This window comes from Phoca vitulina, unplaced genomic scaffold, assembly GCF_004348235.1.
Source record: "Phoca vitulina isolate PV1807 unplaced genomic scaffold, GSC_HSeal_1.0 scaffold8, whole genome shotgun sequence".
Classification (NCBI taxonomy): domain Eukaryota; kingdom Metazoa; phylum Chordata; class Mammalia; order Carnivora; family Phocidae; genus Phoca; species Phoca vitulina.
The window spans coordinates 70972874-70998657 of record NW_022589711.1 but is presented as its reverse complement, the minus strand read 5'-3'; the positions used below and the strand labels follow the sequence as shown (position 1 = coordinate 70998657).

Sequence of the window (25784 nt, the reverse complement as noted above, 5' to 3'; positions counted from 1 at the left end):
CTGGCTTTTATATTTGTCCAAGTATTCACCTTTATTGGGGATCTTTATTTCTTAAAGCTTCAAGTTACCATTGAGTGTCCTTTTATTTCAATCTGAAGGATTCTCTCTAGTATTTCTTGTAGGACAGGTCTAGTGGAAATGAACTTCCTCAGTTTTTGTTTGTCTGGGAATGTCTTAATTTCTCCCTCATTTTGGAAGGACAGTTTTGCCAAATAGAGATTTCTTGGTTGACTTTTCCACACTATTTTGCAAAGACTGTTCCTTATTGTGTGTGGTCACTGAAGTATCTGTTCCTTTAGTTCATGTTCAGCTAATGTTTTGAAAGATTTCCTTGAATGCCAGGAGCTAAACAGACAAAACAACAACAAAAACTCACAAAAAACATAAAAAGAGAAACAGAAAAGCAAACAAAGAAGTACAAATATTTCTCCCGATTGTTGCAATTTGACTCCGTGTTGGAGTACTCCTTCAACACTTAGCCTAGGAGTCAGCCCAAACTGAAAGTTTAAGGCTTTCTTGGGTCTTTTCTGGGCATGCATCTTGCCAGCATGTGTGTGGCTTTCTAAATTCCCTCACATACAGAGCTGCTTTTGAATGTTCTAATTTCCCAAAGAATCTCATCCTAGCTTCTTCTTCAGTTCTTAGATAGTCTGTTGATCATTTCTACCTTGTTATCTCTTGTCCCAGGCATCTGTGAATTTGTAGTTCGCCTGGCATTGTTTATAAGCAGTCCCCATTGCTTTTTCCACTTAAGTTCCAAGTTAGGCAAATTGAAGATGAGAATCTTTGTCAGTAGTTCAAGTATTCCCAGACAAGTCAGAACAGATGTACACAATGATTTTCTTTTGTCAAGAGATTTTTATTTATTTATTTGAGAAAGAGAGAGTGTACAAGCGGGCAGAGGGGCAGAGGGAGAGAGAGAAATAGACTGCAGAGCAGGGAGCCCGATGCGGGGCTCAATCACAGGACCCTGGGATCATGACCTGAGCCAAAGGCAGATGCTTAACTGACTGAGCCACCCAGGCGCCCCAGATGTACACAATGATTTTCAAATAAGGTTTGCTTTGCTCCCTCTTGTTCAAGGGGGGGATCTGGAAACTGGGTTGGTGCTTCAAGATCAAGACTGCGGAGGGGAAGAAAAAGGGCAAACAAAACACCCCCAAACATTCTTATCGTTTTAGAAGATGGTTTTTTTTTTGACTGGGTGTTTGCTTGGTTGCTATAAACCTTTGACTATTTTCCAGAGCACTGACAAAGCGCCTTTTTTTTTTTTTTAATGTTTCTGTGGGAGAATGAGAGCTTAGAGCTACCAGGTTCATTGTTTGGCTTACCACTGTCCTATTTAGCCACAGACATTTTTTTTTTTAAAGATTTATTTATTTATTTGGGAGAGCGAGAATGAGAGAGAGAGAGAGAGTACACGAGAGGGGGGAGGGTTTCAGAGGGAGAAGCAGGCTCCTCGCGGAGCAGGGAGCCTGATGCGGGACTCGATCCTGGGACTCCAGGATCATGACCTGAGCCGAAGGCAGATGCTTAACGACTGAGCCACCCAGGCGCCCCAGCCACAGACATTTTATAACCTGATCTTGCAAGTGATATACCATGACTTCTGTCATATGCTATTGTTCATACAGACTCTCCCTGGGACAGTGTGGGAGGGCACTACACAAGAATGAATACCAGGAGGCAGGGATCACTGGGGGTTGGCTTAGAGGTTGATTACCACAGGATAGGACCAAAATTTTCCTCCAAAATAATCTTGGTTGAACCCACAGAGTTGTATACATTATAGCTGGAACCTTGATTCGGAAAGCTTTAAGGGAAGGTGTTTAGCTCAGATAGCAATGATTGCTGTTCGTCCTGGCCTGACAGATAGCGGATGTATCCCGGTGACTCAGGCATAGCTTCTGCCTTTGAGGAACTCCGTGACACCTGAACAGATAATTTCAAAGCAGCATGTCTCAGTTCTAGACAGAGGGCTAGGGGAACATGAAGAGTACACTTAACTTAACCTGAAAGGTGAGGAGTGTTCCTGTCCCAAATGATACGTGAACAGAACGTTGAGAGATGTGAATTTGGGGAGGAGGAGCTGTGGCTGTGTCGGGAAGCCTTCTAGGAAGAAGGATCTACATCCAGACAGGTTGGAGGCTAGTAATGAATACAGTTTTATACTTTATGAAAAAACCAGTCACACAGTTTAATTTGAAACTTAACAGTATAATATTGGTAATTTATGTTTTTTTAAAAATAAAATATTTTATTTTTTTAAAATAATTTTTATTTATTTATTTGAGAGAGAGAGAGAGCATAAGCAGGTGGAGTAGCAGGCAGAGGGAGAGGGAAAAGCAGGCTTCCCACTGAGCAGGGAGCCCAAAGCGGGGCTCGATCCCAGGACCCCGGGATCATGGCCTGACCCAAAGGCAGCCGCTTAACCGACTGAGCCACCCAGGCGCCCTGGTAATTTATGTTTTGATATAAGCATACACAAGGTGCTTTGTGAATCCTTCAGAACTTTATAAGAAAAGGCAGGGAAAGTCCTGTCTTAGCAAGTTCTTGGGCTAGCTAATTTTGGGTGACTGGAAAATAGCTGGGTGGAGAAAGGTCCTTTCCTACAGGGTGAAGGGCAGGTGTAAAGCATAGGGAATGAGAGAGTGTGGCATTCTTCTATGAAGAACTGCCAGAAAGTTCATTATAACTGGTATGGAGGTTGCTTGGGGTGGGGGGCTGTACAGAGGAGGGGAGAGGTTGCTGAGAGGGTTGCTCACAAAGGGTCTGTGTGGTCTTGCATCCTAAAGGTTTCAGACTATGTTCTGAAGGTGAAAAGGACTGCCAGTGAGGGAGTGACATAATCATCAGGATGGTCACATAGTGTATAGGGACATGAGTACTCTTTATAGACCCTTATAATCATGGACATTTAAAAATATTGAAAGCATTTTAAATGAAAAAAATTAAAAAACTTTTTCTCATTTTAAAATCAACTCATACTCATTATGGAAAATTGGAAAATGCCTAAAGAACAAGAGCGAGGGAAAGAACCCTCAGTCTCACTACCTAAAGGGACTGCTTGTTATCATTTCAGCATTGATTTTCCACATACATTTGTATGTATTTAAAAGCCAATCTCTAACCATCCAGATATTTCTAAATGAAATTTAACAATTTGCATTTTGAAATTCATATTTTATAATATATTTACTTCTCTCTCTCTCTCTCTTTTTTTTAAGTAAGCTCTATGTTCAATACAGGACTTGCACTCATGACCCCAGGATCAAGAGTCACATGCTACTGAGTGCACCAGCCAGGCATCCCAACATATTTGCTTCTTAACTGAACACTTAATTGAAATATAAACTGAAAAACTGGGGGTGCCTGGGTGGATAAGTTGGTTAAGCCTCTGCCTTCGGCTCAGTTCATGACCCCAGGATCCTTGGATTAAGCCCCTCGTGGGGCTCCCTGCTCAGTGGCGAGTCTGCTTGTCTGTCCCTCTCCCTCTGTGCCCCCACTCACCCCACTCGCGTGTGTTCTCTCTCTCTCTCAAATAAATAAATAAAACCTTAAAAAAAAACTAATTGAATACTTACATAATGATTTTCTTAGGAAGACTTTTAAAAGCTGGATCAAAGAATATACATATTTAAATCCTTTAGCTTACATTACTAAATTACTTCTATAAAAGGATGTATCATATGTTTTATTAGTATTTGTAATGTTCATTCTTTGTGTTATTTTTATTGAATCACTTTTATATAGTGTTAATGAGCGACTATGAGAGCCCTCCAGTGGCCAAGCTAATTTCTGCAAAAATATTACCAACAGTAGAATTAAAAAGGAATTGTATCTAGTTGTTAAATCTTAATGGCAAAAAGAGGGAAGTGCTAGAAATATCTTGGCTGTTAAAAAGGCCTTCTCCTTTAGTTAGAGAAGAGATGCCATTTGCTTTCCTTTCAAATTCTTGTTCATCTGCTACCAGATTATGAAATGTTTTGAATTTCACTGCTATGTAATATGAAGATTATGTTGGTTTCAAATAGATTTAAAACCAACTGATTACTTATAAAAGCTAATATTTATTGAGTTCTTATATGTGTCAAGCACTGCTCCAAGCACTTTACATATAGTAATTCTCATGGTTATTGTAAAATAATTACTATTTTAAATATCATTTTACTGGCAAGAAATAGAATATTATTAGTTACTAAACAGAATAACTTAACAGAGAGGTTAAATAACTTGCCCAACTAGTTAAATAACTAGTAAGTGATGGAGCTAGGATTCCAACCAAGTGCCCTTAACCACCTGCTCTAATGTCTCCCTTGGATCTTGGTGTCCAGGAATGTTCTCATTCAGGATAATTCATAAAGTAGAATCTTTATTTATGTAACAAACACATGAATAAACAAAAGAAAAAATTAGTACAATTGAGACGTACACTTCTTCTGTAGTAATTCTTTATGGAACAGTATAGTGTTGATAACATAATTTATGATCTTATATCATGTATTGAATGAATAACAAGAGGACACACGATAGTTTTGATTATTTTGTAATTCATACATTTTTCAGTGCAAGACTTACAGTTTGACAGATTGCTCTGTATTTTGATGTCCTAGGTGGGTAAATGGAAACACCTGCTCTTAATTTCGAAGAGAATTTAATGGTGTGGCCTTTGAGTTAATTGTCTTATTTTCCTTTTAGTACTTACATACTTCACTACTATTCTATTTTCAGAAAATGTGATCTCTGGTTTGAATTAAAAATAAGGACTTCTACCGGTCTTCAGGACGTATGATCTTAGAGGTTGAATGAGACCTATCCCATCCAATGTATTCTGAAACTTCTGGTAGAGAAGCAGATGAATAGCTGTTTGAAGGCAGAGGAGAGAAAACATTCTGGAAAGGACTCACACCTAACAATCCAGGTACAACTTTTCATTATTTTGCTTTATCTCCAAGTGGAAGGAGGGGAAATTTTTAATAAATTGGCTTCTGCAGGAATGGTTTTTTAATTGCATCAAGAAGACCAAGAAATGGGACCCCGAGAAGGCAGTTTTTTCCCCAGTAGTTGAAGTCGAAATTCTAGATGGAAGTCATTTGTGAAAGCTCTGCTCTGCTCTTGGTGGAGACACCTTGACGGAGCCAGTATCTCTAGGTTATCAGAGATTTTCCTGCTTGAGACCTGAGCAGCACACAGGCCTTATTGGAGAAGGCTCTTCTTTACAAGGACAGCAGGTGGGTACTGAGACCACAAAGCGCCTTCCCTCTGCCTCTTGCCTGCTCTCAGACCAGTTCTAATCCCTGCCTCCTGATTCCTTCTTCTTTAGATGCCCAGCTGCTATGGGCCAAATATTTGTGTCCTCCCACAATCACAGGCTGAACCTAATCTTTTGGGGGTGATTAGGTCATGAGTGTGTAGGCCTCATAAGTGGGATTAGTGCCTTATAAAAGTGACCCCAGAGAACTCCCTTGACCCTTCTATCATGTAAGGACACCGCCAAAAGACTGCTGTCTATAAACCAAGAAGAGGATTCTCACCAGACACAGAATCTGCTCGTTGGTGCCTTGATCTTGTACTTCTAGCCTCCAGAACTGTGAGAAACGTTTCTGTTGTCTATAAACCAGTCTATGGTATTCTGTTCTAGCAGCCCGGACAGACAAAGACAGCATCCTAGTGAAACTTGGAGGCTTGCAATGCAGTCTCTCTTTTTTGGGGGAACATTTCAATTCAGCTACATTCAACAGATACGTACAGAGTGACTTTATGTCTGTCAGACGCTGGGCCACACTCAGATTTCAGTGATCAACAAGATAGACAAAACCCCCAAATTCACAGGGCATTTCGTTTAAAGTCTATGTTTGGATACACTTGTTTACACTATGGATTTATACTACAGTATTTCTAAAAATGTGTGTGTATTTGCAATTTTGTATTCCTACTAGAGGAATTTATCCTTTACAAGGGGGTCTTACTAAAAGTATTTTAATTTTTAAATGAATAATTTCACCTAAGTGGTATTGTATATGTCCTAAGTTTTCACAGTTGGTTTTCTAAAGAAATGCGTGTTTCCTAATACGCGAAGAAAACTTCTTTTTTCCAACATGGGTCTTGAACTTACAACCCTGAGATCAAGAGTTGCATGCTCTACCAGCTGAGCCACCCAGGTGTCTCTATGAGGAAAGCTTTTTACAAAGAAGTGGACACTCCATTTGGGGCTAATGACCACACATTGGATATGGGAAGTTGTTGTTAATCATGTTTCTCCGCCGTCATAGGCCCCTTTACACAGAAAATGTTTTTACCAACCATGCAATGAGAAAAGACAACCACTAGTAGTCGCTGCAAGCCCACTCCTTTGGCCCAAGTTTCGCTTTCTATGTGGGCTTTTTGCTGCTTGTCAGCAAACCCACTTGCCAATGCCATGTGCATTAGTGCTCTAACTGAATGACAAGCTATGACTGACTAGGTTTAGATGGAAATGGTAGAAGAACAGTTAACCAGGCCACCTTCTTTGTTTAGTACACATGTGGGGTTTAGGTCAGTGACTGACATTCTCATGCTCTCCTTCACATATTTTTGAATAAGATTTTTTTTAAAAAAGCTTTTATTTATTTGAGAGAGAGAGAGCACATGAGCGGGGGGAATGGCAGAAGGAGTGGGACTAGCAGACTCCCCACTGAGCAGGGAGCTGGACGCAGGGCTCGATCCCAGGACCCTGGGATCATGACCTAAGCTGAAGGCAGACGCTTAACCGACTGAGCCACCCAGGCGCCCCTATTTTTGAGTAAGATTAAGGAAGGAAAGACCCTTCTTACACTTTCAATAATAGAAAGAATATTGGACTTAAGGTCGGAAGACATGGAATCAGATTTCAGCTTTATCTTACTAGTTCTGTGATATACTATAGAAATGTGAAGAGATGACAAGGCAGTTTTCCGAGAGAAAATTAACTGGAAAGACCTTGTCTGGGAGTACTGGGGACCCACTGTTGACAATGATCTGGGGTGACTGGACTCTGAGAAACTGACTTTCACAACAAAAAGGGTACCTGGGTCTGTGGGAGACTAGGAATATCAGTTAAGTTACACTATGTGGGAAGTCATTTCCTAATCACAAGGAAGCCTTGGGGAGAAGAATCACCACAGCCAAGGAATGTGGATGATTTTAGGAAAAGTCCCTCAGTTAAAATAGCTTCAGGAACTTCCCCACGATACAGAGAGCCTTGGAGTCTGTGGGCCACTAAACCCTCTCCTGTGCTGATTCCATGCTGCCCCACTTCCTTTCCAAGGGACATGCTCTCTCTTTGTTTGGAGCTGATTTATTCAAACAGGTTACCTCTGCTGGTCTTCCTCCAGTGGCCTTTTGTACATCTGTTTGTGATTGTTTAGACATTCATCTCAGGATTTTTCTTCTGTTAATAGATAATGATAATTATAGCCTAATTATTTTAGCTTTAATCTTTATCAAAAGCAATTCATATTTTCAATTGATCTATTTTGCCTATGAATATATTAACAGTAGTTAACATTTATGAGTGCCCATTTATAATATATATGTGTATATACACATAAATTATCTATCTATCTATCTATCTATCTTCGTATAAGTCCTCTCACTTGACCCTCACAATAACCCAGTGGGGCATCTGCTATTCTCACTTTATAGATGGAGAACCTGAGAGTTATGTAGGTTAAGGGACAACCCAAGCAATAAAGTTGGAATATAAACTCAGGAGGTTCTAGCCCAAGATCTTAACAACTGACAGCTCTTTCTACCATTTAGGGTCTGAGTTCTGAAATCTGCCTTTACAGATACCTGTGTGTGTCACCTGTGGGTGACCTGAGCATTGTTGAATTCTGATTGGTCGAATCTTTATTGTTCAAATGTCAAATGCTAATGGAGTCACAAGAGTGCAGATTTCACAGTTGCTTTCTCAGTGAATTGATGTTGCATGGGTTTTATAGTTTATATTGTACTTAATACAAAAATCTCTCTCTCTTTTTAAAAAATGTTATGAGGAAATATCTGAAAACATCCAGGTGATGAAATGCCCCCAAACACAATGGCTCCCTCAAAAAAAGGACATATTCCTATACAGTAGTTTCTATAAATCAAGTTGTATGAATGCAGGGAGAACATAAGAGTGCAGAAGCAAGGGCTCTGGATCATTATTCAGGTTTATTGAGCACGTACTTTGTACCAGCCATTGTTTTAAGTTCTATATGTATATTAACTCACATGATAATCAAGCAGCCCATGGGGTAGGCACTATTTTCATCCCCATTTGACACAAGAAATCTGAGGCCCGGAGAGATGAAGCTACTTGATGTCACAGCTAGTAAGTGGTAGAGCCCGGATTTGAAGCCAGGCAGCTCAGCCTGTATTGCTATTCGCTGTGCTCTCTGGGGCAATTGTGGGCTCTCCTGCTTGACACTCTGTCATCTATTTGTCAGCCTTTTCTGTTTGTGCACTTGATTTCCTTGGGTTTTCCTCAAGGCTAGTCTTCCCTAGAAGATACGGTGATTTGCCCTGACACCCAGCATAGATATGGGAAAGCTTAGTAGCTGTGATTTACAATCCATATCTTAGATTTAGAGTATTGAATAGGAAGTTTTGGTTTGCTGAAACCCTCCTCATCTTTAAATCTCATGATTGTTGATAGAGGGATAGAATAAGAGAAGCCAAATATATCAAAGGGGATTGAAACTCTTTAATGTAAACATAGCCCAAGGAGGACTTCTCTGCATGATAAAAAAGGGCATACAATGGATATTATTTGAATGCCGGGAGAGAAGGAGGCTTAATGATGATGGTGATGATAGGTACACTCCTAGAGATCTCACTCTAGGCTAGGCGGAGTTCTCTGTCGAGCGCAGATATATAACCTACTGTCAGCCGGAGCAGTCAGCCTAGCTTTCAAGGTGTCAAAACGGGGAGCTTGAGCCTTTTAGGGATTTTCAGAAAGTGATAATCAGGAGAGGTTCCCAGGAATGGTTAACGAGGGAAGGTGAGATGGGCCCACCGACTCTCCCCCTTCCCAGCTGAGTGAGGTTGGGCAATTTAACCTCTCATGCTGTTTCCTCAGGCGTATTACGCGTAAACAATCGTTCCTATCACAGAGGGTTGTTAAGAGAATGAGGTGATACATAAATATAAATGCATGCACATAGAACATGACAGTACAGCTGGATAAGTGTGAGTTGCTATTGTTATTGACACCGTTATTATGGCCATGGCCACCTCTGATGATCGTCACCCACAGGAAAGGATCATTTTCTTTCCGCTAGTAACTATGGAATGCTGGATGCTTCGCCTCTTTTCCTCAGGGCAGTTCTCAGCTCCTCTGTTGTTACTGTCCTGGGCGGTAGAGGAACTGTACCGGGCACCCTTGGGAGGATCACGGTCCCTGCTCTCAGCTGGGAAGAGAGAACGAATGGGGAGAAGGAGGAGGGATGGAGCAAAGAGGAGACCCAGAGGCAGAGATGTGAGATGGGCAGCAAGAAGAGAAAGAATTTGCAGCAAAACAGAACTCGCGCCTGACGCTCTCCATTTCTTGGACCTGGAACGAATTATTTTACTCTCCAACCTGGACCTCGCGACGCGGGGCTGAGCGCCGAGGCCGCATCGCCCCCCTCCCTAACCCCGCTGCCCCCACACCCCATCCCGGGCCCCGCCCCGCGATTGGCCGGCTCGCCCGGGCCGTCGCCGATTGGCGCTCGCCGGCCGGGTCTACGGGGTTTAAAGAGGGGGGCGGGGGCGCACTGCCCAGCCGCGTCGCTGTCCCCGCCGTGCGCCTGTCGTGCCGTCGGAGCTGGGCTCGCAGCCTTTCCTGGCCTGCCGCCGCCTCCAGCGTCCCCCGTCCGGCCGTCGCCGGTCAGCGGCTCGCGAGAGTGCGCAAGAGAGGACCGGGGCAGGCGCCGTCCGGTCCCGGGCACGAGCGTGGGCACAGCTAGTGAGGGGCGAGGCCCGGGGACGCCGAGGTGGCGGCCACCATGGTAGCCACGTGCCTGCAGGTAGTGGGCTTCGTCACGAGCTTCGTGGGTTGGATCGGCATCATCGTCACCACGTCCACCAATGACTGGGTGGTGACCTGCGGCTACACCATCCCCACCTGCCGCAAGCTGGACGAACTGGGCTCCAAGGGTCTGTGGGCTGACTGCGTCATGGCCACGGGGCTGTACCACTGCAAGCCCCTGGTGGACATCCTCATCCTGCCCGGTAAGGACCCCACCTCTGAGTGGCTGCTCCTAACCCTGATCCTCGGGGCAGACTGGGGATGGGCGCATTAGATGGCGGTCACAGAAACACTGAAGACCTTAGGGCACATCTTTGGCACCTTCAGTCCCACCTTGTTGTAAAGGTTAGTCCTGGCAAAGTCAGGGCCCTCCCAGCTCCGCCAGGTCTGTTCTCGTAGGCTGGGAGGGGGGTGGGGGGGAGCTGTCTTACTTTCCCCACCCCTTGCCCCTGCAGTGGGGGCGTCCGTCCGCCCCCTCCCTGCCTCTACACCTCTCGGGTCCGATAGGGAAGCGGTGTCGCCCCCCGGAGGGCGCGCTCACGCTGCGAGAAGGCGAGCCACCGTGGGTTGCCCGCTCCCCTCCAGCTGTGTCTCTGAGAGGGGAGAGGAGAGAATTGTCTAGCCTCCACCTCCTCCGACGCCAGGCGGGGGGGAAGGGAGGGCCCATCTTCACTTGCTTCCCTATTGAACAATTCTGGGCAACAGTTTCAATTCAGATGAAAACCTCGAGCCAGTTGGGTGATTGGCTAGATCGCAGGCTCCCCTTCGGGTTTTTGCTCTTTCTCTCTGTCCTGCTAGCGGGTTTAGCCTATACACGATTGCCTTCTGTCCCGCTAGACTTTGAGGATGGTGCAAATTTAGTTATTTATTTATAAAGATTTTATTTATTTATTTTGAGAGAGATACAGGGAGAGGGAGAGAGCACGACCGGGGGGAGGGGCAGAGGGAGAAGCAGACTCCCCACTGAGCAGGGGGCCTGTCCAGGGGCTTGATCCCAGGACCTTGAGATCATGACCCCGGCCCACTGAGCCACCCAGGTGCCCTGAGTTACCCATTTAAAAGCCTATCCTGGTTTCTTTCATCAGCGGAGTAAGTGGGCCCCAAGGCCAGTCTGGGAGCCTTTGGCTTTGTGCCATCTCCTGGGAGATCCTTTAGCTCCCCTGGAAACTCTGCTCCCCCCTTTAAGCTTTCCCACATGTGTAGTTGGAATCAATCCCCCTTCCTCCTTGCTGCCCTGGTATTTGACGCTCATCACCATCAGGGCGCATTTTGACTTTTTTGCTCATTGTGAGTGAAGTTTTTCTACCACATTTTAAATTCCTCCAACATAGAGATGGCGTCCTACTCTCTTTGCATCTTCTGCACCAGGCATGGCCACGGAAGCACAGCTGGTGCACACAATGCATGTCAGCCCTGCCAAGCACTCGCCTCTTCTCCATTTTTTAAAAATTAAAAAAAAAAAAAGGTTTTTTATTTAATTTATCTCTACACCCAACGTGGGGCTTGAACTCATGACCCCGAGATCAATTGTCACTCACTCTGTTGACTGAGCCCGACAGGCAACCCCTTCTACTCCGTTTTGAACTTCCAGAATGACAGAAGTCCCGGGAACCCAGATCTGCACTCACCTTCACTTAATGGCAGCCTTGGGTAGACCTGGGTCAGACTCTGGGATCCAGTGCTCATCATCTGGATAATTTAGGACAATTTTCTAATCTCTGTGAATCCCAGTTGTCTTCCTTTAAAAATTAAAATCAAACCAACCACCTCTCTTTCAGAGTTGTTTTGGGGGATTAAATGCGATGAGAAATGTAAACCTCCTTTGGTAGTAGAGGCTTCATAAGTTGCTGCTATGATTTTTTATTAAAAGCTGGGCATGGTATTTGTAGGAATCTGACTATAGCATAAAATCACTTTCTTTCTTTCTTTCTTTCTTCTTTCTTTCTTTCTTTCTTTCTTTCTTTCTTTCTTTCTTTCTTTCTTTCTTTTTCTTTCTTCTTTCTTCTTTCTTTCTTTCTTTCCCCTGAAGTTAAATTTCCTGAGTATTCAGAGCCAAGTGGTTTATTTTCGGAGAACAGACCATCCTACAGATGGAGTACATTTTAGGGAGGGCCTAATCCTTCCTGCTGTCCCCCTCCCTCGCAATTGGGTGGGCCCAGGAACAGATCTCGTCTCCATCTTTTGATTTTTCCGACATGGCTTTGGTCTTGAGCACGTAGACAGCCTGCACCATGAATTTCAGAACCTCAGTTGCTAGTTGACTGCTTCTGCTGTGTCCACCTTGGCCTTCCTACAAGCTGCAGGGGCACTGGGCTTCAGTCAGAGGTCCTGCCTCAGAATCCTGTGGCTCTTCTCTGGGGGATCTTCAAGTCAACAGACAGTTGATTGATTGTTCACCTTTCATTTTGAAGAAGCTGAGATGGGCAATGGCTGGAAAAGTACCCTTAAAGAGTCTGAATTCTGGCAAACTAGATCTTGCTAAGACAGTGTTGCAATTGGGTCTTGGTGCACAGGGCAGGCTGACCAGATTTGGTATGACAGTCTTGGTGTGTGAGGCAGAAATTGGGGCTCATTTTTGGCTTTGTCTCTAACTCTGCCTCCTCCAGGCCACTAGCTCGAATTCCGTCTGAGCGGAAAAGGGAGAGTAATAAATACACCCCCCTCCTTTGATTTTGGAGGAGGGAGAGTGTTTTAGTGAGAAACAACACATTTAAGTCTGCCATATTCTGCCAGTATCTTGTCAGATTTATTTTACATAAATATTGCACATATTGTAATCTCTTTCTTTTTTTTTTTTAAGATTTTATTTATTTATTCATGAGAGACACAGAGACAGAGAGAGAGAGGCAGAGGGAGAAGCAGGCTCCCCACTGAGCAGGGAGCCTGACACGGGACTCCATTCCAGCACCCTGGGATCATGACCTGAGCCAAAGGCAGACGCTTAACCATCTGAGCCACCCAGGTGCCCTGTAATCTGTTTCTTAATAAAATTGTTACCTAGCATTTTATTTGACAGGATAAAGTTCATTTGGTTTTGCTCCACTCTTATTATTCAACTTCTTATTCCTTCATTCATAATTTCATGTTTATATCATCTGCTGAAGACCAAGGCAGGATTCCTCTAGGAATCCTTGGGTCTGGAGAGATGCCCTTTTTTTTTTTTTTTTTGGTAAAGATTTTATTTATTTGTCAGGTAGAGAGAGTGAGAGAACAAGAGCACAAGCAGTGGGAGCGGCAGGCAGAGGGAGAAGCAGGCTCCCGACTGAGCAAGGAGCCCGACGCAGGGCTCGATCCCAGGACCCTGGGATCATGACCTGAGCTGAAGGCAGACGCTTAACCCACTGAGCCACCCAGGCGCAGAGATGCCTTTAAAGCGATACCAGACCGTAGTGGAAGCACGCCCAGGAGACTGGGTGAGGCAGGAGATAGCTCCTGACCGTTAGTAGGGGTCAGGATTCATGAGCACAGTAGCCTCTGCGGAAATACCAAGAGAGGAAGCCCAAGTCTTAGTTTAGTCCAATTAGGACCACACACTATATACAATGGAAATTAAAAGCACATGGTTAGGGACAAAATCAGCGCGTACACCTGGAGATAAAACGATTGCCCTGACACAGAGTAATAACACCAGGAAAAATAGCTAATCTTTTTGGAATACTTAGTACATGCCAGGCACTGTTCTAAGCACTGCATGAGTTAACTAAGTTAATCTTAGTTGATCTTTTAGAGAGATACAGGCACTATTACCATTTTTACGTTACAGACGGGGACCGTGCTAAGACATAGCAGTTTAGTGACTTGCCCACGGTCACCCAGGCAGAGCAAATCAGCAGCAGGCTGGGATCAGCACAGACCATCACAGAAGACATCCGGGAGGTTTGAGTTTTAATCTGACTCTTTCATAAGGCGATGTAATGGTGTAATTGGACTCTTGACCCCTTCATCCTGGGAGCTTAGAAAGGTGGTCTAAACCAGAGATCTCCACCCAGTCTCTCCAGCCTCCAACCTCCTTTGTCTGTCAGGGAGTGACTTTAAAATCTAAACATGTGAAGTGATCTTCAACAGCATTTACCATATTCTGAGTCCTGGAATAGGGCCAGAGGAAGGCAGAGGGGCTGAATTCCCTTGAGCCAGGATTCAGGCTCCAAGGGGACCCATGGTCTAACGCCCCTGTCTGTTCTCTTGTGTCCAGGCTATGTCCAGGCCTGCCGAGCCCTGATGATAGCAGCCTCAGTCCTGGGGCTGCCCGCCATTCTCCTGCTGCTGACGGTTCTCCCCTTCATTCGAATGGGCCAGGAGCCTGGTGTGGCCAAGTACAGGCGGGCCCAGCTGGCTGGCGTTCTGCTCATTCTGCTGGGTAAGACAGTTTTCTATAGAACACTCCATCTTCGAGTGAACCTGATGAATCTCAGATCCTGCTGCTGCTTCATTGAGTTCAGGAGGCATGTGAAAGGCAGCCAGGCGTATCCACCCGGGAAAAGCCCCCCATAATGTGTATCTCTTTATGTTTCATGGGTAGTTGATGCAAAGGGATAAGTAATGTCTGCGGGGGTCACTGGACATGAAAAAAAAAAGTTAAAAAGCAAAAGGAAAAAAGTGGGTATACTTAAGAGAGAGACCAGGGGACAGGAGAGAGTAACACAGCGGCTCTCCACTCAGGCTTCACAGTGGAATCCCTTTCTTGGGAATATCTCTGTCCAGATCCCAGCATTTGGAATTACTGGGCATCAGGCCAAGCAAAGATATTTTTTGGAAGCTGCCAGGTGATTCTTTTTTTTTTTTTTAAGATTTTAAAAAATTTATTCATTAGAGAGAGAGAAAGAGCACACAAGCAGGGGTAGAGGCAGAGGGAGAGGGAGAAGCAGACTCTCCGCTGAGCTGAGAGCCCAACGTGGGGCTCGATCCCAGGACCTGGAGATCATAACCTGAGCCGAAGGCAGATGCTTAACCGTCTGAGCCACCCAGGCACCCCATTCCAGGTGATTCTTACGTGTAGCTACAATTGAGAACTTCATTTAATGTATAAAGAAAGAGTAGAGGAAGAGGAGGGCAAGAGAAAAGTAAGATGTTGAGGGTGGTAGATCACTAGTGATGATGCAGTTATTTTATTTTATTTATTTTATTTTTAAGTAATCTCTACACCTAATGTGGGACTCAAACTCACAACCCCGAGACCAAGAGTCACATGCTCCACCGACTGAGCCAGCCAGGTGTCCCTTAATCTTTTATTCAGTAAGGATTCATGGAGCATCTGCTGAGTGCCAGGCATCATGATTGGCACTGGGGACACTGGGGGAAAAAGGCGGTCTCTGCTTTGAGTGTACTTGGACATCTCGATAGAGTGTGGCATGTGCTCATTTAAAAAAGGTGCACAGGGTGTGCACATGCATAGGAAGGAAACTAAGCCAGGCTGGAGGAGTTTCCCAGAGCAGAGGACCCCAGTGATGAGTGTTGAGAGTTGAAGAGAAGATAGTCAGATCATGGGTTGGAGGGGGGGTGGGGGAACAGCCCAGGCCAAGGAAATGGCACGTGCTTGTTCAGTTTTCCTAGTTTTGCCTGCACACAGAGGGCTTGATTTAACAACCTAGGGAGGATCCTTCTAGCTCTGCTCTCTTCAGTGATTTCAATTCTCTCTACTTTTTTTCTTGAATTCTAATTCCACTAGCACATTCTAAATCCTAATAGGAGCCATGAATTTTAAGAGCAGCTCTTGTTGCGAAGTGCACTGATATGTTGGTGAGCAGCATCTGGTCTGCCTATGGGTTAGACATCGAGTCAGGTTCTCCTGAGACAAGGAATTCCCATCCCCAAACTGGTATCAGACTATATGTTGAAGGGGAAGGGTCAGGGTCAGGGTTCTATGTGGGTCAGTGCCACTTAGTAATGGTCATCCGCAGTGACATCAGTGAGGTAAGGGGACATGAGGGGTAGGGGTGCCATTTCGCAAAGGGATGGAGGTTTTCAGGGACTTGTGAAGCCACAGAGAATTGAGAGGAGGGGCTTGTGTAGGTGTGTGTGGGGTTGGGTAACGGGAGTGAAAAGACCAGAGGGCCACCTGTCATTTCCGGAGAAGAATCTGGGCATGGACATTTTGGTTCCAGGCACAAAGAATCTGTGTGGGAGTGCCACGTGGAACACAGACTCAGTATCAGGCGATCCATCTAACTCACAGGGTCCTCTGTTACATTGCTTTTTGGAGATCAGATCTTTACATTCAAATTCCCTTTCCAACAGTTAGACCAAAGCTCTACAGGTAAATTGGTGTGCGGAATCTGAGTGGAAACCCTTCTCATCCTAGGCAGTTGCCATTGTTACCTGCCTCCCATTCTTACAGAAGCCCCAGAAGGCTCTCTCTGTCTTCGAGGATGCCAGACCCAACGGGTGAATCTGTTGTGTTAGGTGTTCATTTTTAGAAATTCTGGCCTTCCATATGAGAGTCATAGGATATCCACTAAGAGAATACATTAAAACAAAACAAAACAAAAACCTCAAACCCTGTGGGAAATAAAGATATAAAGCAAGTATATATAGACAAATCGGTATTTAAAAAAACCCTAAAAACAAGTGAACTGTCCAGGTGAGTTGTTTGAAACTTCATAGCTGAATTAAAGCTTTTCTTTATCTTTGTCAAGTGGGTTGGTTGGAATATGTGGACAGAATCGTAGAGAGGAACGGGAGGTGGGGCCGGTAGTGGTGGGAGTCCCTCAGTCCCCGGTCACTGCCTGGAGTGAAAACCTGGAGAGGCATTGAGGGATCGGACTCTTCCAGAGCCGCTGCAGCCTTCTGGCCACTCATGATTAGGTTGGAGTGAGGATGCCACCCCTTGCCCTCTTGTAGCTTTGAATTTCCAGAGTTACCTGCTGCCTCTTTGATGGCTCCTGTCAGGTTTATTTCTCAGTGGGTCGCCACTTGCCTTCAGGTTGGATGTTGTTTTGACTGGACTGAGCTCGCTCTGGAAATGCAACGCTCATTGTCTCAATTGTGGCACCTGCTGTTCCCCTCTGGGTCTTCTCTGGAGCCCCGTGCCTCGGTTCCCCTGTTGGCAGTGGGTGGGAGGAGCTAGAGAGAAGGCTCCCTTTGTGTCGCTCGGGATTGGCTTCTGCGCTCTCCCTGGAGAAGCCAGTGCTGGGCTCCTGCTGGATCCTGGGGGTCACCAGGGATGCCCCAGCTGAGGTGTGGTGGCTGACCAAAGGGGACCAGGCAGCACTGGGGTTTTGGGGCCTGGGAACTGGAAACAATACTGAAGCTAATCTGGGTATGGAAACCGTAAGCACTATTAATTAAAGTCAGTTCTTCCTGACTCTGAAAATTTTTATTTTTCCAAAAGCTTAAAAAATTATGTCTGTTGTACAACTGCTTTATCTTCTCAATAGTCTTAAGTTTAATGGTGTGAGGATTTGGTCCTGCTTTGGGGGGAAGGAATGGGAGCCTGATGTAGCTGACTTCTCAGATCTAGGATGGATCCCAGTGAATCTCATCTGTGGCTTTTCAAGAGCCCCTACCAGGGCAGGAGGTGCCTATGCCCTGAGCTGCCTTATCTTATCATTGGGTGTCAGACCAACTGTACTGAATCTTGGATCTGCCACTTTCCAGCTGTGTGAACAGGGGCAGTTACTTAATGTCTCTGACCCTTTATTTGAAATGAGGCGATAATGCTTATATCTGAGGTTGGTAAGAATAGTGAAAGGAGGTATGCAAGTTATTTAGCCTGGTGTCTGGCACATAGTAAGTGCTCAACAAAAGGTTGCTATTATCATTGCTGTTATTGGTTAGAGGAAATAGAGAGCTAACCCAGAGGGCAGTTGCGTATTCTTTTGATCATGTCTCATTCCTTTGGGGTAATCTCCACACATGGCACTGGTCAAGAGAGTCAGTGAGCTGGTCCTGGAAATGCTAGACTGCATCCTGGTCTAATGGAGACATTTCCATAGTTTACATTGTAAAAACCAGAGTGTAGATCACAAATAGTTGGAGTTTTTTTGCCTATTCCATTATAAGAAGCCACATTAAACTACCCAGCTAAAAACGGTCAGGCTTAGTTCTGATTTGATCTCATTCTCACCTCATTGTAACTTAGAAAGTACTTGATTTGGGTGTTTTTGGGGAGACGGGGTAGGGAATGGTAGGAGAGGAAGTGTATATTCCTTCCTAAGTGGGATCCTGTCGTTTTCTCTCCTCCTTTTAAAAAATATGGCCCCAGGAATTGTATTTGTATTAGAAAAAAGTTGTTTTAACTTGGAACTTACAGGTTAATAATGGAATTGTAGTAAAATAAAGGGTGTGTGCTACTGTGGGAGAGATTGAGCTTGTCATGCACACAGAATCAGATGTCCTAGGAAAGGTCACCCTTCGGTGTGGAGTAAACAGTGATGCCCTTAATCCTGGGGTCTTAAGAGAATAGATGGAAAAAGTCTTTCTCTAAACTCATTAGCTTTATACAAACAAGCCCATAATGTAAATCAAATTTCATATGGGTAGTGGAAAGGTTGTGGCACCTTTAGTATGGTTGTGACTTAAAACGACAGTTACCAGTAAAATTGGAAGAATTAACTGCTTTATGAGGTCTCTCCCATCTCTAAGTTCTGTGATTAGAAAAAAATTAACAAATAACCACGGGACTGGCTTTTAAAAAAGGTTATGGGAAAAAAAAGATAATGAATTATGAAATAGAAATAAAAGGAAAAAATGTTGAAAGCAGGCCAGGAAAATAATGTAGTCAAATCTTCCATTGACTTGATTATTGTTTTAAATATTAGATCTTCATAAAAGTCATTGTATAAGAAGAGTATGTCCTTTGGCAGCTGTGTTTTCTTAAGTCAAAATTTAGAGAATCACAAATTAAAAAAAAAGAAAATAAAATTTTTCTAGATTCAAATTATAAGGAAACAACAAATGAATATGACTCCAACAGCTCGTTAGAAATCTCATTACTTGTTGCCTTGAGTTAATTGGTACAAAGCTAAAGTTAGTTGCTATTTCGATCATATGTTATAATAGCATCAGTTATAGAAGGCAGCAATAAGTGCATTGTCAAATGTTTAAATGGAGGGAGATTTAAAAAATAGTTTTTATTGTGGAAAATTTCATACATACCCAAAAGTAGAAAAACTAGTACAACCCAAACTCATTCTCGATAATGATGAACTCATAGCCAATCTATTTCATCTATGTACTTCTTTTCTTCCAGTCCCCAGAATTTTTTTGAAGCAAATCTCAGATACAATATCAAGAAGATTTTTTCCCAGTATTACTTCTATCATTCAGAGTAATTTATGTGATTTTAATGGAAATCTTGCTTTGTGCTAGAAATAATGCTCTTAAAAGTACTGTCAGTTCTTAGTTCTGAAAGTGACAAAGCCTGAAAACAGTGGTATTCATTGGAAGAAGGAAGAAATGTCAGAGTCTTGTGCTCTTCTGCCTTTTTGGGCCTCTTTGTCAGGCTTTCCGTCTCTCTCTAAATTGTTGCCTTCAAAGTCAAACACACGTTTACTAATTTTATTTAACTTCATCACATTTATTTAACTATGTTACTATGTGTCATCTAATCCCTAAAGAAATTAAAAGCTGCAGGTACCTTTCATTGCTCTAAAATTGCCTTTCCAACTATTTTCTGTGTTTGGCTACATCAGGATCATTGTTAACTTTTAATAAGGCTGTATTCTATCTACTAATGAACACATTGTATTACATTATTTGAAACTTAACCAAAAGAGGCAAACAATTTTATTCCATGAAGAGCAGGGATTTCTATTTGTGAGAGCACCAAGTCTGGAGAAATCTATATCTACACAGTGAAGCCTTCTTCCCTGCTCTCCTCCACCTCCTCCTTCTTTTCTTCTTTTTTCTTCTTTTTCTTTTCTTTTTTTTTAGCTAAGTATGTCCCCAATTTTCACTTTCTGCTCCCTTCCAAATGACAGATTCCTGCCCCCCCTTGTAAAATTAACTATTGCATCTTTGGAAGGTAGAAGAGGAGAAATAGATTGAAATATCTGAGTGTTAAAATTCTTCTGTTAGAGACTTACTTTAAAAATACATTCTGATGACATGAAAAGAAAAGCAATGAAAATTCTCTTTATCTTTCTTCAATTTTCTTTACCTATGGGTAACTGTGACTTTTTTAGAAAAGCATTTTCTTTATTTTCTCCAAGTAATTGGGAGAACCTTTATAAACTCTGTGTGTGTGTGTGTGTGTGTGTGTGTGTGTGTGTCTGCAAATAGAAATAAATCTAGCAGGCCTTCTATGTCATTAAGAAAGTCAAATATTATTGCTAGTTTTATTAATATTTCACATCTTTTAGTTAAGTAATAGTTTAACTTGCATTTTAACTTTACTGATGAAAACATCCTCCTTTCCCTTCAAACCACGCTGATATTGAGTAAATTCTTCTTTTTTGGTTTCTAAACATTCTTCATTCTGAGTTCACTTGAAGGTCACTGTTTCCAGCGAACCTCTCATTTCCCTTCATGTTGTGTGGCAGCCTGTCATCTTTTAGTGGTTTTGATGTGGTTCATCTTTGAGAGCCACAGGAATTCACCCAGAGTTCATTTATCTACTAGGAAATAATGTGACCCTGCTGGCACTCATTTGCCTTGTTTTGCATGGATTATAAAAGAAGGAAATCTTTAATGAGGTAAATCATGAACTTGTAACTTTAAGTGTGTTAAAGTTACATTACAGTTTTATGATTTGGGAAGTCAGTTTTGATGTGTTTGAAGTGGAAAGTAGGCTTGAAATGAGACTGTCTCTCATCCATCCATCCATCCATCCACCCGTCCACTCATCTAGTCCTCTAGGTTCATTATGTAGGCGTTTAGACATTTTCCTGTTTCCTTTTGCTAGTGAATTACATTGGAATAAAATCTAACAAAATCCCTAAAACAATAGAAATCAAGGCTGATGATTATTTTTGGAATATTGAGCCTGATTCTTTCCCCACGTGAAGATACTCGTATTATTTTGTTTAGGAAGAGGGGAAGAACTAGGCAATTTCTTATTTTATTTTATATATATAAAGTATATATAAAATATATATCTTTATTTTATAAAATCTACACCAAATCTGCATTTGAGGTAGGTTTACATGAAGTGTGGGGAACACTTGTGCATGTATATGTGTTGTATGTAAAAATACAAAACAACTGAAAAATATAAAACTTAATTTGAACCATAAGCTGTTTTGAAACCAGGCTAATTGTTTATGGGAAAGATCAGTTGAATTGAACCAAATCAGTTGTTTGGGAAATCAAATTTTTTTTTTCCTATGGAATTCAGCTATTCCCTCCCCACCTTTTCCTTCTAATCAAGCTTGGGCATTTGGAAACCCTTGCTACGTTGCTGTTTTGCTCAAGCAGAATGAGTGCCCACTTTGGGGGTCTAGGGATGTGTAGCTGGATTGTGTATTGCTATGAAGAATCTAGAGCAGTTCTCTCTGGCTGAAACACTCTAGAAGAGTTTCTGTTTCTTGTCCTGACACAGGAAAAGACTCTCTTTTTCTTCTCTTCTTTCTCTGTGTCTTGCTGAGGGTGTGACTCTGACAGTAGCCAAGCCGTTCTTGGTGAGGGCTGCATTTGGAATGTGTGGCTGGAGGAAGAGAGAAAAAGCCTTTTCCCCTGTATCTCAGGTGTTCGAGGCCCTGGGCTGGAAAGGGAAGATTCCATTGACACTGGTCTTGAGAACACTACTCACAGAAGGACAATATATCGTCTCATGGTATCTCATACAAACATATTACAGAGGCTGCCATGATTGTTCTTACTCTTTAAGAAAAAATGAAGCCATTAACATATGGATAGATTTTAGCTTCTTAGATAGTCTATAAAAACTCCTGAAATATGTGAGTAGTTCACAATTAGTGGAGTGAATTTAGGCTGTTAGAAAGCCAATTTGAGCAACTCAAAACCCCCAAATTAACTTTCTTCCCTCTGACTTCTACTAGGGATCTGTGCTTTTTTATATAATAGGAATCACATCTATTTAAGTGTATGTACACCCAGCTTGTGGGGTAGGCTTCGTCTGTTGTTAACAAGAGCCTCTTACAAGCTACACAAATGCAGTGAGGGGGCTAAAGAGGTCTTTCAAAGTGGGTGAGACTGAAATCTTTTCTTCAGTTTAGAACTAATGTATGAGGCTGTTAGATTTAAGTGCTTATGTTGGAAGAAAAATTATATGTCTTCTCTGTGGGCGTAGAGGTAAGTCAGAAAATAACTCCGTGTGAATAGAAATCAGAAACGCTTGCTGAGTTGAAAGTGACAAGGATACTCCAGGTAGCAAACATCACAGTGCCCTGCCTTGAATTTACTGAAGGCTTTATGGCTAATGATCGGCAACCTCATTATTATTATTTTCTTGATCTGCCAGCTTTAGTGTGTCATCCCAACTTAAAGCTTCAACTAAAATTTCTTTCCTGCTTGTAGCTGTGAGAAATCAGATGATCCCAAAGGAAGCTATGGAGTTACTTTGTCTGGAGTTGTGTTGTTCAGCACATTAGCCACTAGCCACATGGGGTTATTTAAATTTTAATTAATTAATATTCAAAACACGGTTTTTTGATCTCACTAGCCTCATGAGAAACATTTAAAAGCCCCTGTCGCTTGTGACTACCCTATTTGACAATGCTGATGTAGAGGTTTAAAATTTTTTGTAAAGTTTTCCTAGGCTCCTGCCTGTCCTTGTTTTGCTACTCTGCTTAGGAGGAGGGGAAGAACTAAATGATACAGAAGCTATTTCTTATCCTACTCTTTAAAATCTAAGCCAAGTCTGAAAGACTGGTTGGTGGAGACCATAAAATTCCACCATTGTGACTCATCACCACAGATATCATCACCATAAAATCTTTGCATGAATAAATTCTTTCACTCCAAGTATCATTTATTTGTGTGATTGTGAACAGTGTAACACAAACTCAGACTCGTAGCCAATACTCGACTGATGTCTGGCAACATCCACCACAGCAAGAGAATTCTCAGAGCTTCTTCAAGGTCTTTGTAATGTGAATTGACAAATTGAAAAAATAGAGTGGAAAAATCAAGTGGGCATCATTTTATTTCTCATTTCTGAATACATCAGGCCATCTCATCATTCAGCTGGTATGCACTGAGCACACGTATGTGCCTCACAGTGAGTTAAACCCCGACTTTACAAATCTAAGTAGGACGTGGCCCCTTCCTTCAAGGAACTCAGAACTTGGAATGGGAAATAGGCATATAAAGAGGTAATTATAACACAATTAGGTAAGCGTAATCATAGAACTGTAAGTAAAGATACATAAAGTGAAGATATGTAAGTAAACACAAATACCTCTTTTTTGGCTTCAGTGATTTATTTTTGGGCTTTTACCTTGGAGTTCTTTGGTGTCTGGCACCTGCTGAAAAAATAAGGACCTAGCAGTTTGACACAGCTTTGGATCGGCTTATTCCCCAGACGCACGCCTTTAGGTTTGGCTTGCCACGGGAGCAGAGCTGTGTGGGGGGGGGCTTTTCGGACCTGGCTGGAAGCTAGAGGAGCGTGTCTGTGGAGTGAAGGGGAGCCCGCCCGCTGCGCGTGGTGTGTGACGGGCGTGCCCGGTCACAGCTCTCTCTTGTCTCCGCAGCTCTCTGCGCCATGGTTGCGACCATCTGGTTCCCCGTGTGCGCCCACCGCGAGACCACCATCGTGAGCTTCGGCTACTCCCTGTACGCGGGCTGGATCGGTGCCGTGCTGTGCCTCGTGGGTGGCTGTGTCATCCTCTGCTGCGCCGGAGATGCCCAGTCGTTCGGCGAAAACCGTTTCTACTACTCTTCGGGCTCCAGCTCGCCCACTCACGCCAAGAGTGCCCACGTATAAGAGGGCTGCTCGCCTGCCCACCGAGGTGCTGCAGATACTGGGCCCGTGGCCCTGGGTTTGCTTGCCACAGGCAGCGGAAGCCCGCTCCAATGCCAGGCTCCAAAGCCAAAGTTCTAGAAAAGCATCCTGTCTGGCATTTTTTAGTCTTAATACCCCTCTCCCTGTTCGTTGCCTTAAAAGGAATCTTTAGCTCAGAAAATGCCCACACACTTTTCTCATGGTTTTGCCCATTATTAGCTCTTTTCTTGGGCATTCCTTTGTTGTTCACCAGTATATATATGTATATGCATATGTATATGTATATGTATATATATTTTCCTCTCTCTCTTTAAATTTTAAATATCTTGCAAACATTGCTGAGTTGGGTGTGGGGAAAGAAAGAAAAGACACTTTTCAAACTGTTACAGATGACAATGGGAGCCTCATAAAGATGTCTCTCTGTTCACTCCCTCCTCTTCGGCTCCAAGGTCATTTAGTTTTAAGCGATAGAAAAAAACAGAACTGGGGACATGAGGTGGGGAGGGAGGGGATTGTGGAACTTTCCCTCCATGGGAAACTTTCCCTTTTGTAAATCGAGGGCAAGGGGTGGGGATATTTTTTAGTTTGTGATTTTACATTTATCTGTACATACTTTTTCAAGATTGATCATTTTTATAACCATGGTTTTCCTGAAATTCTCAATTCATCAGTATGAAGGAAATGAACCAAATAGGCCTTAATTATATGATAAATAACAGTCCAAGTGAATATAACTCTAACTGACATGCCACAAAATATTTTTGATTTCCAAATTTGTATGATACAGTTTTTAATCCTACACTTGCATATGCTTCAACTTAACACATTTTTAAAGCTTTCCCCCCCCTTCTCTATTTTCATTTTGTTAGCCATCTTGAAGTGGTGTTGTTTAACATAAATCATGCTGTTGAATTTGGCTTTACGGGTGTAAACACTGATGCTGTATCAGTATTGGAGACCCCAAACTCTCCAAACATTGATGGCGCATTTTGTCCTTTAAGTGAAACCCGTGCAATAAAATAACAGACTGTGTGCAAAAGTGGCCTCGATAGTCTGTCGTGTCCAGAGGCGCCATCCATGGATTTTCATCATTCTCATTAACTTCTACTAGTAATTGATAGGGAACCTGGTCGTGACTCAGGAACAAGGCATTCTGCACTGCCCTGAGTGATGAAAACACTCTGTCTTATTCACTGTACCACGGTGGTCCTGCGTGGTCATAAAAGTGAAACCAGTGGAGTGACATTACAGCAACTTTGAGTCATACATAAATGGGCAGAAGTCAGAAACCAAGTCCCTAGCATTACACAGATAAACGTTTTTGTCTACTTTGAGCACTTAGGAAAGAAACTGGCTAGGTATAAAGGGAAGTACAAAACAAACCCCCTATATTGGATATTTTGGTGATAATATCTAAGTGCAGTGTCCTCAAACATATGCACATAGATGTTTGGAAATTTTGGACAAAGATAGACACATCGAGTTGATTCTTGTTTGTTTTCTATTCCAGAAACTCTGTCAAGTTATGAATCTGCTCTAAAAAACACAGATTACAATCTACGTTGGCAGTGTTTTTCCAAAAATACTAATTCCGTTAGCCGATAATATAATAGGCAAACATTTCCTCTTTGGAAATATCCATTTGGGCTAGTCATTTTGGTAGATATTTGTGTACATTAGGAGATTATAACTATTTCTAAGTTACTTGTGCAGAAGAGACAGTCTTCATGTTGACCAAAGTATTTGCTTAGTTATGATAATGTTTTATAAGGATACAAGTCATGTAATTGTACTAGAGGACTCTCTCTAATAAAAACTTGTCAGGGTCTAATGACTGTGAGCTTGAGAGGAGCAAAAGGCATCCAGGGGGTGTGGACAAGTAAGGCCCCACATACCCTCTCCTTAGCACTGCTGGCTTGAGTCTCAAGTGTT

At 43.0% G+C, this 25784-nt stretch overlaps 1 protein-coding gene across 1 annotated transcript; it reads left to right on the top strand.

The window, feature by feature from the left end:
- Positions 1 to 9757: 9757 nt before the first annotated feature.
- Positions 9758 to 24891, top strand: CLDN11 (claudin 11). The gene is made up of 3 exons (XM_032407226.1): positions 9758 to 10215; positions 14205 to 14369; positions 23602 to 24891. Exons 1-3 carry the CDS (start codon positions 9990 to 9992, stop codon positions 23832 to 23834), a joined length of 624 nt encoding a protein of 207 aa, XP_032263117.1. The 5' UTR covers positions 9758 to 9989; the 3' UTR covers positions 23835 to 24891.
- Positions 24892 to 25784: the final 893 nt, after the last annotated feature.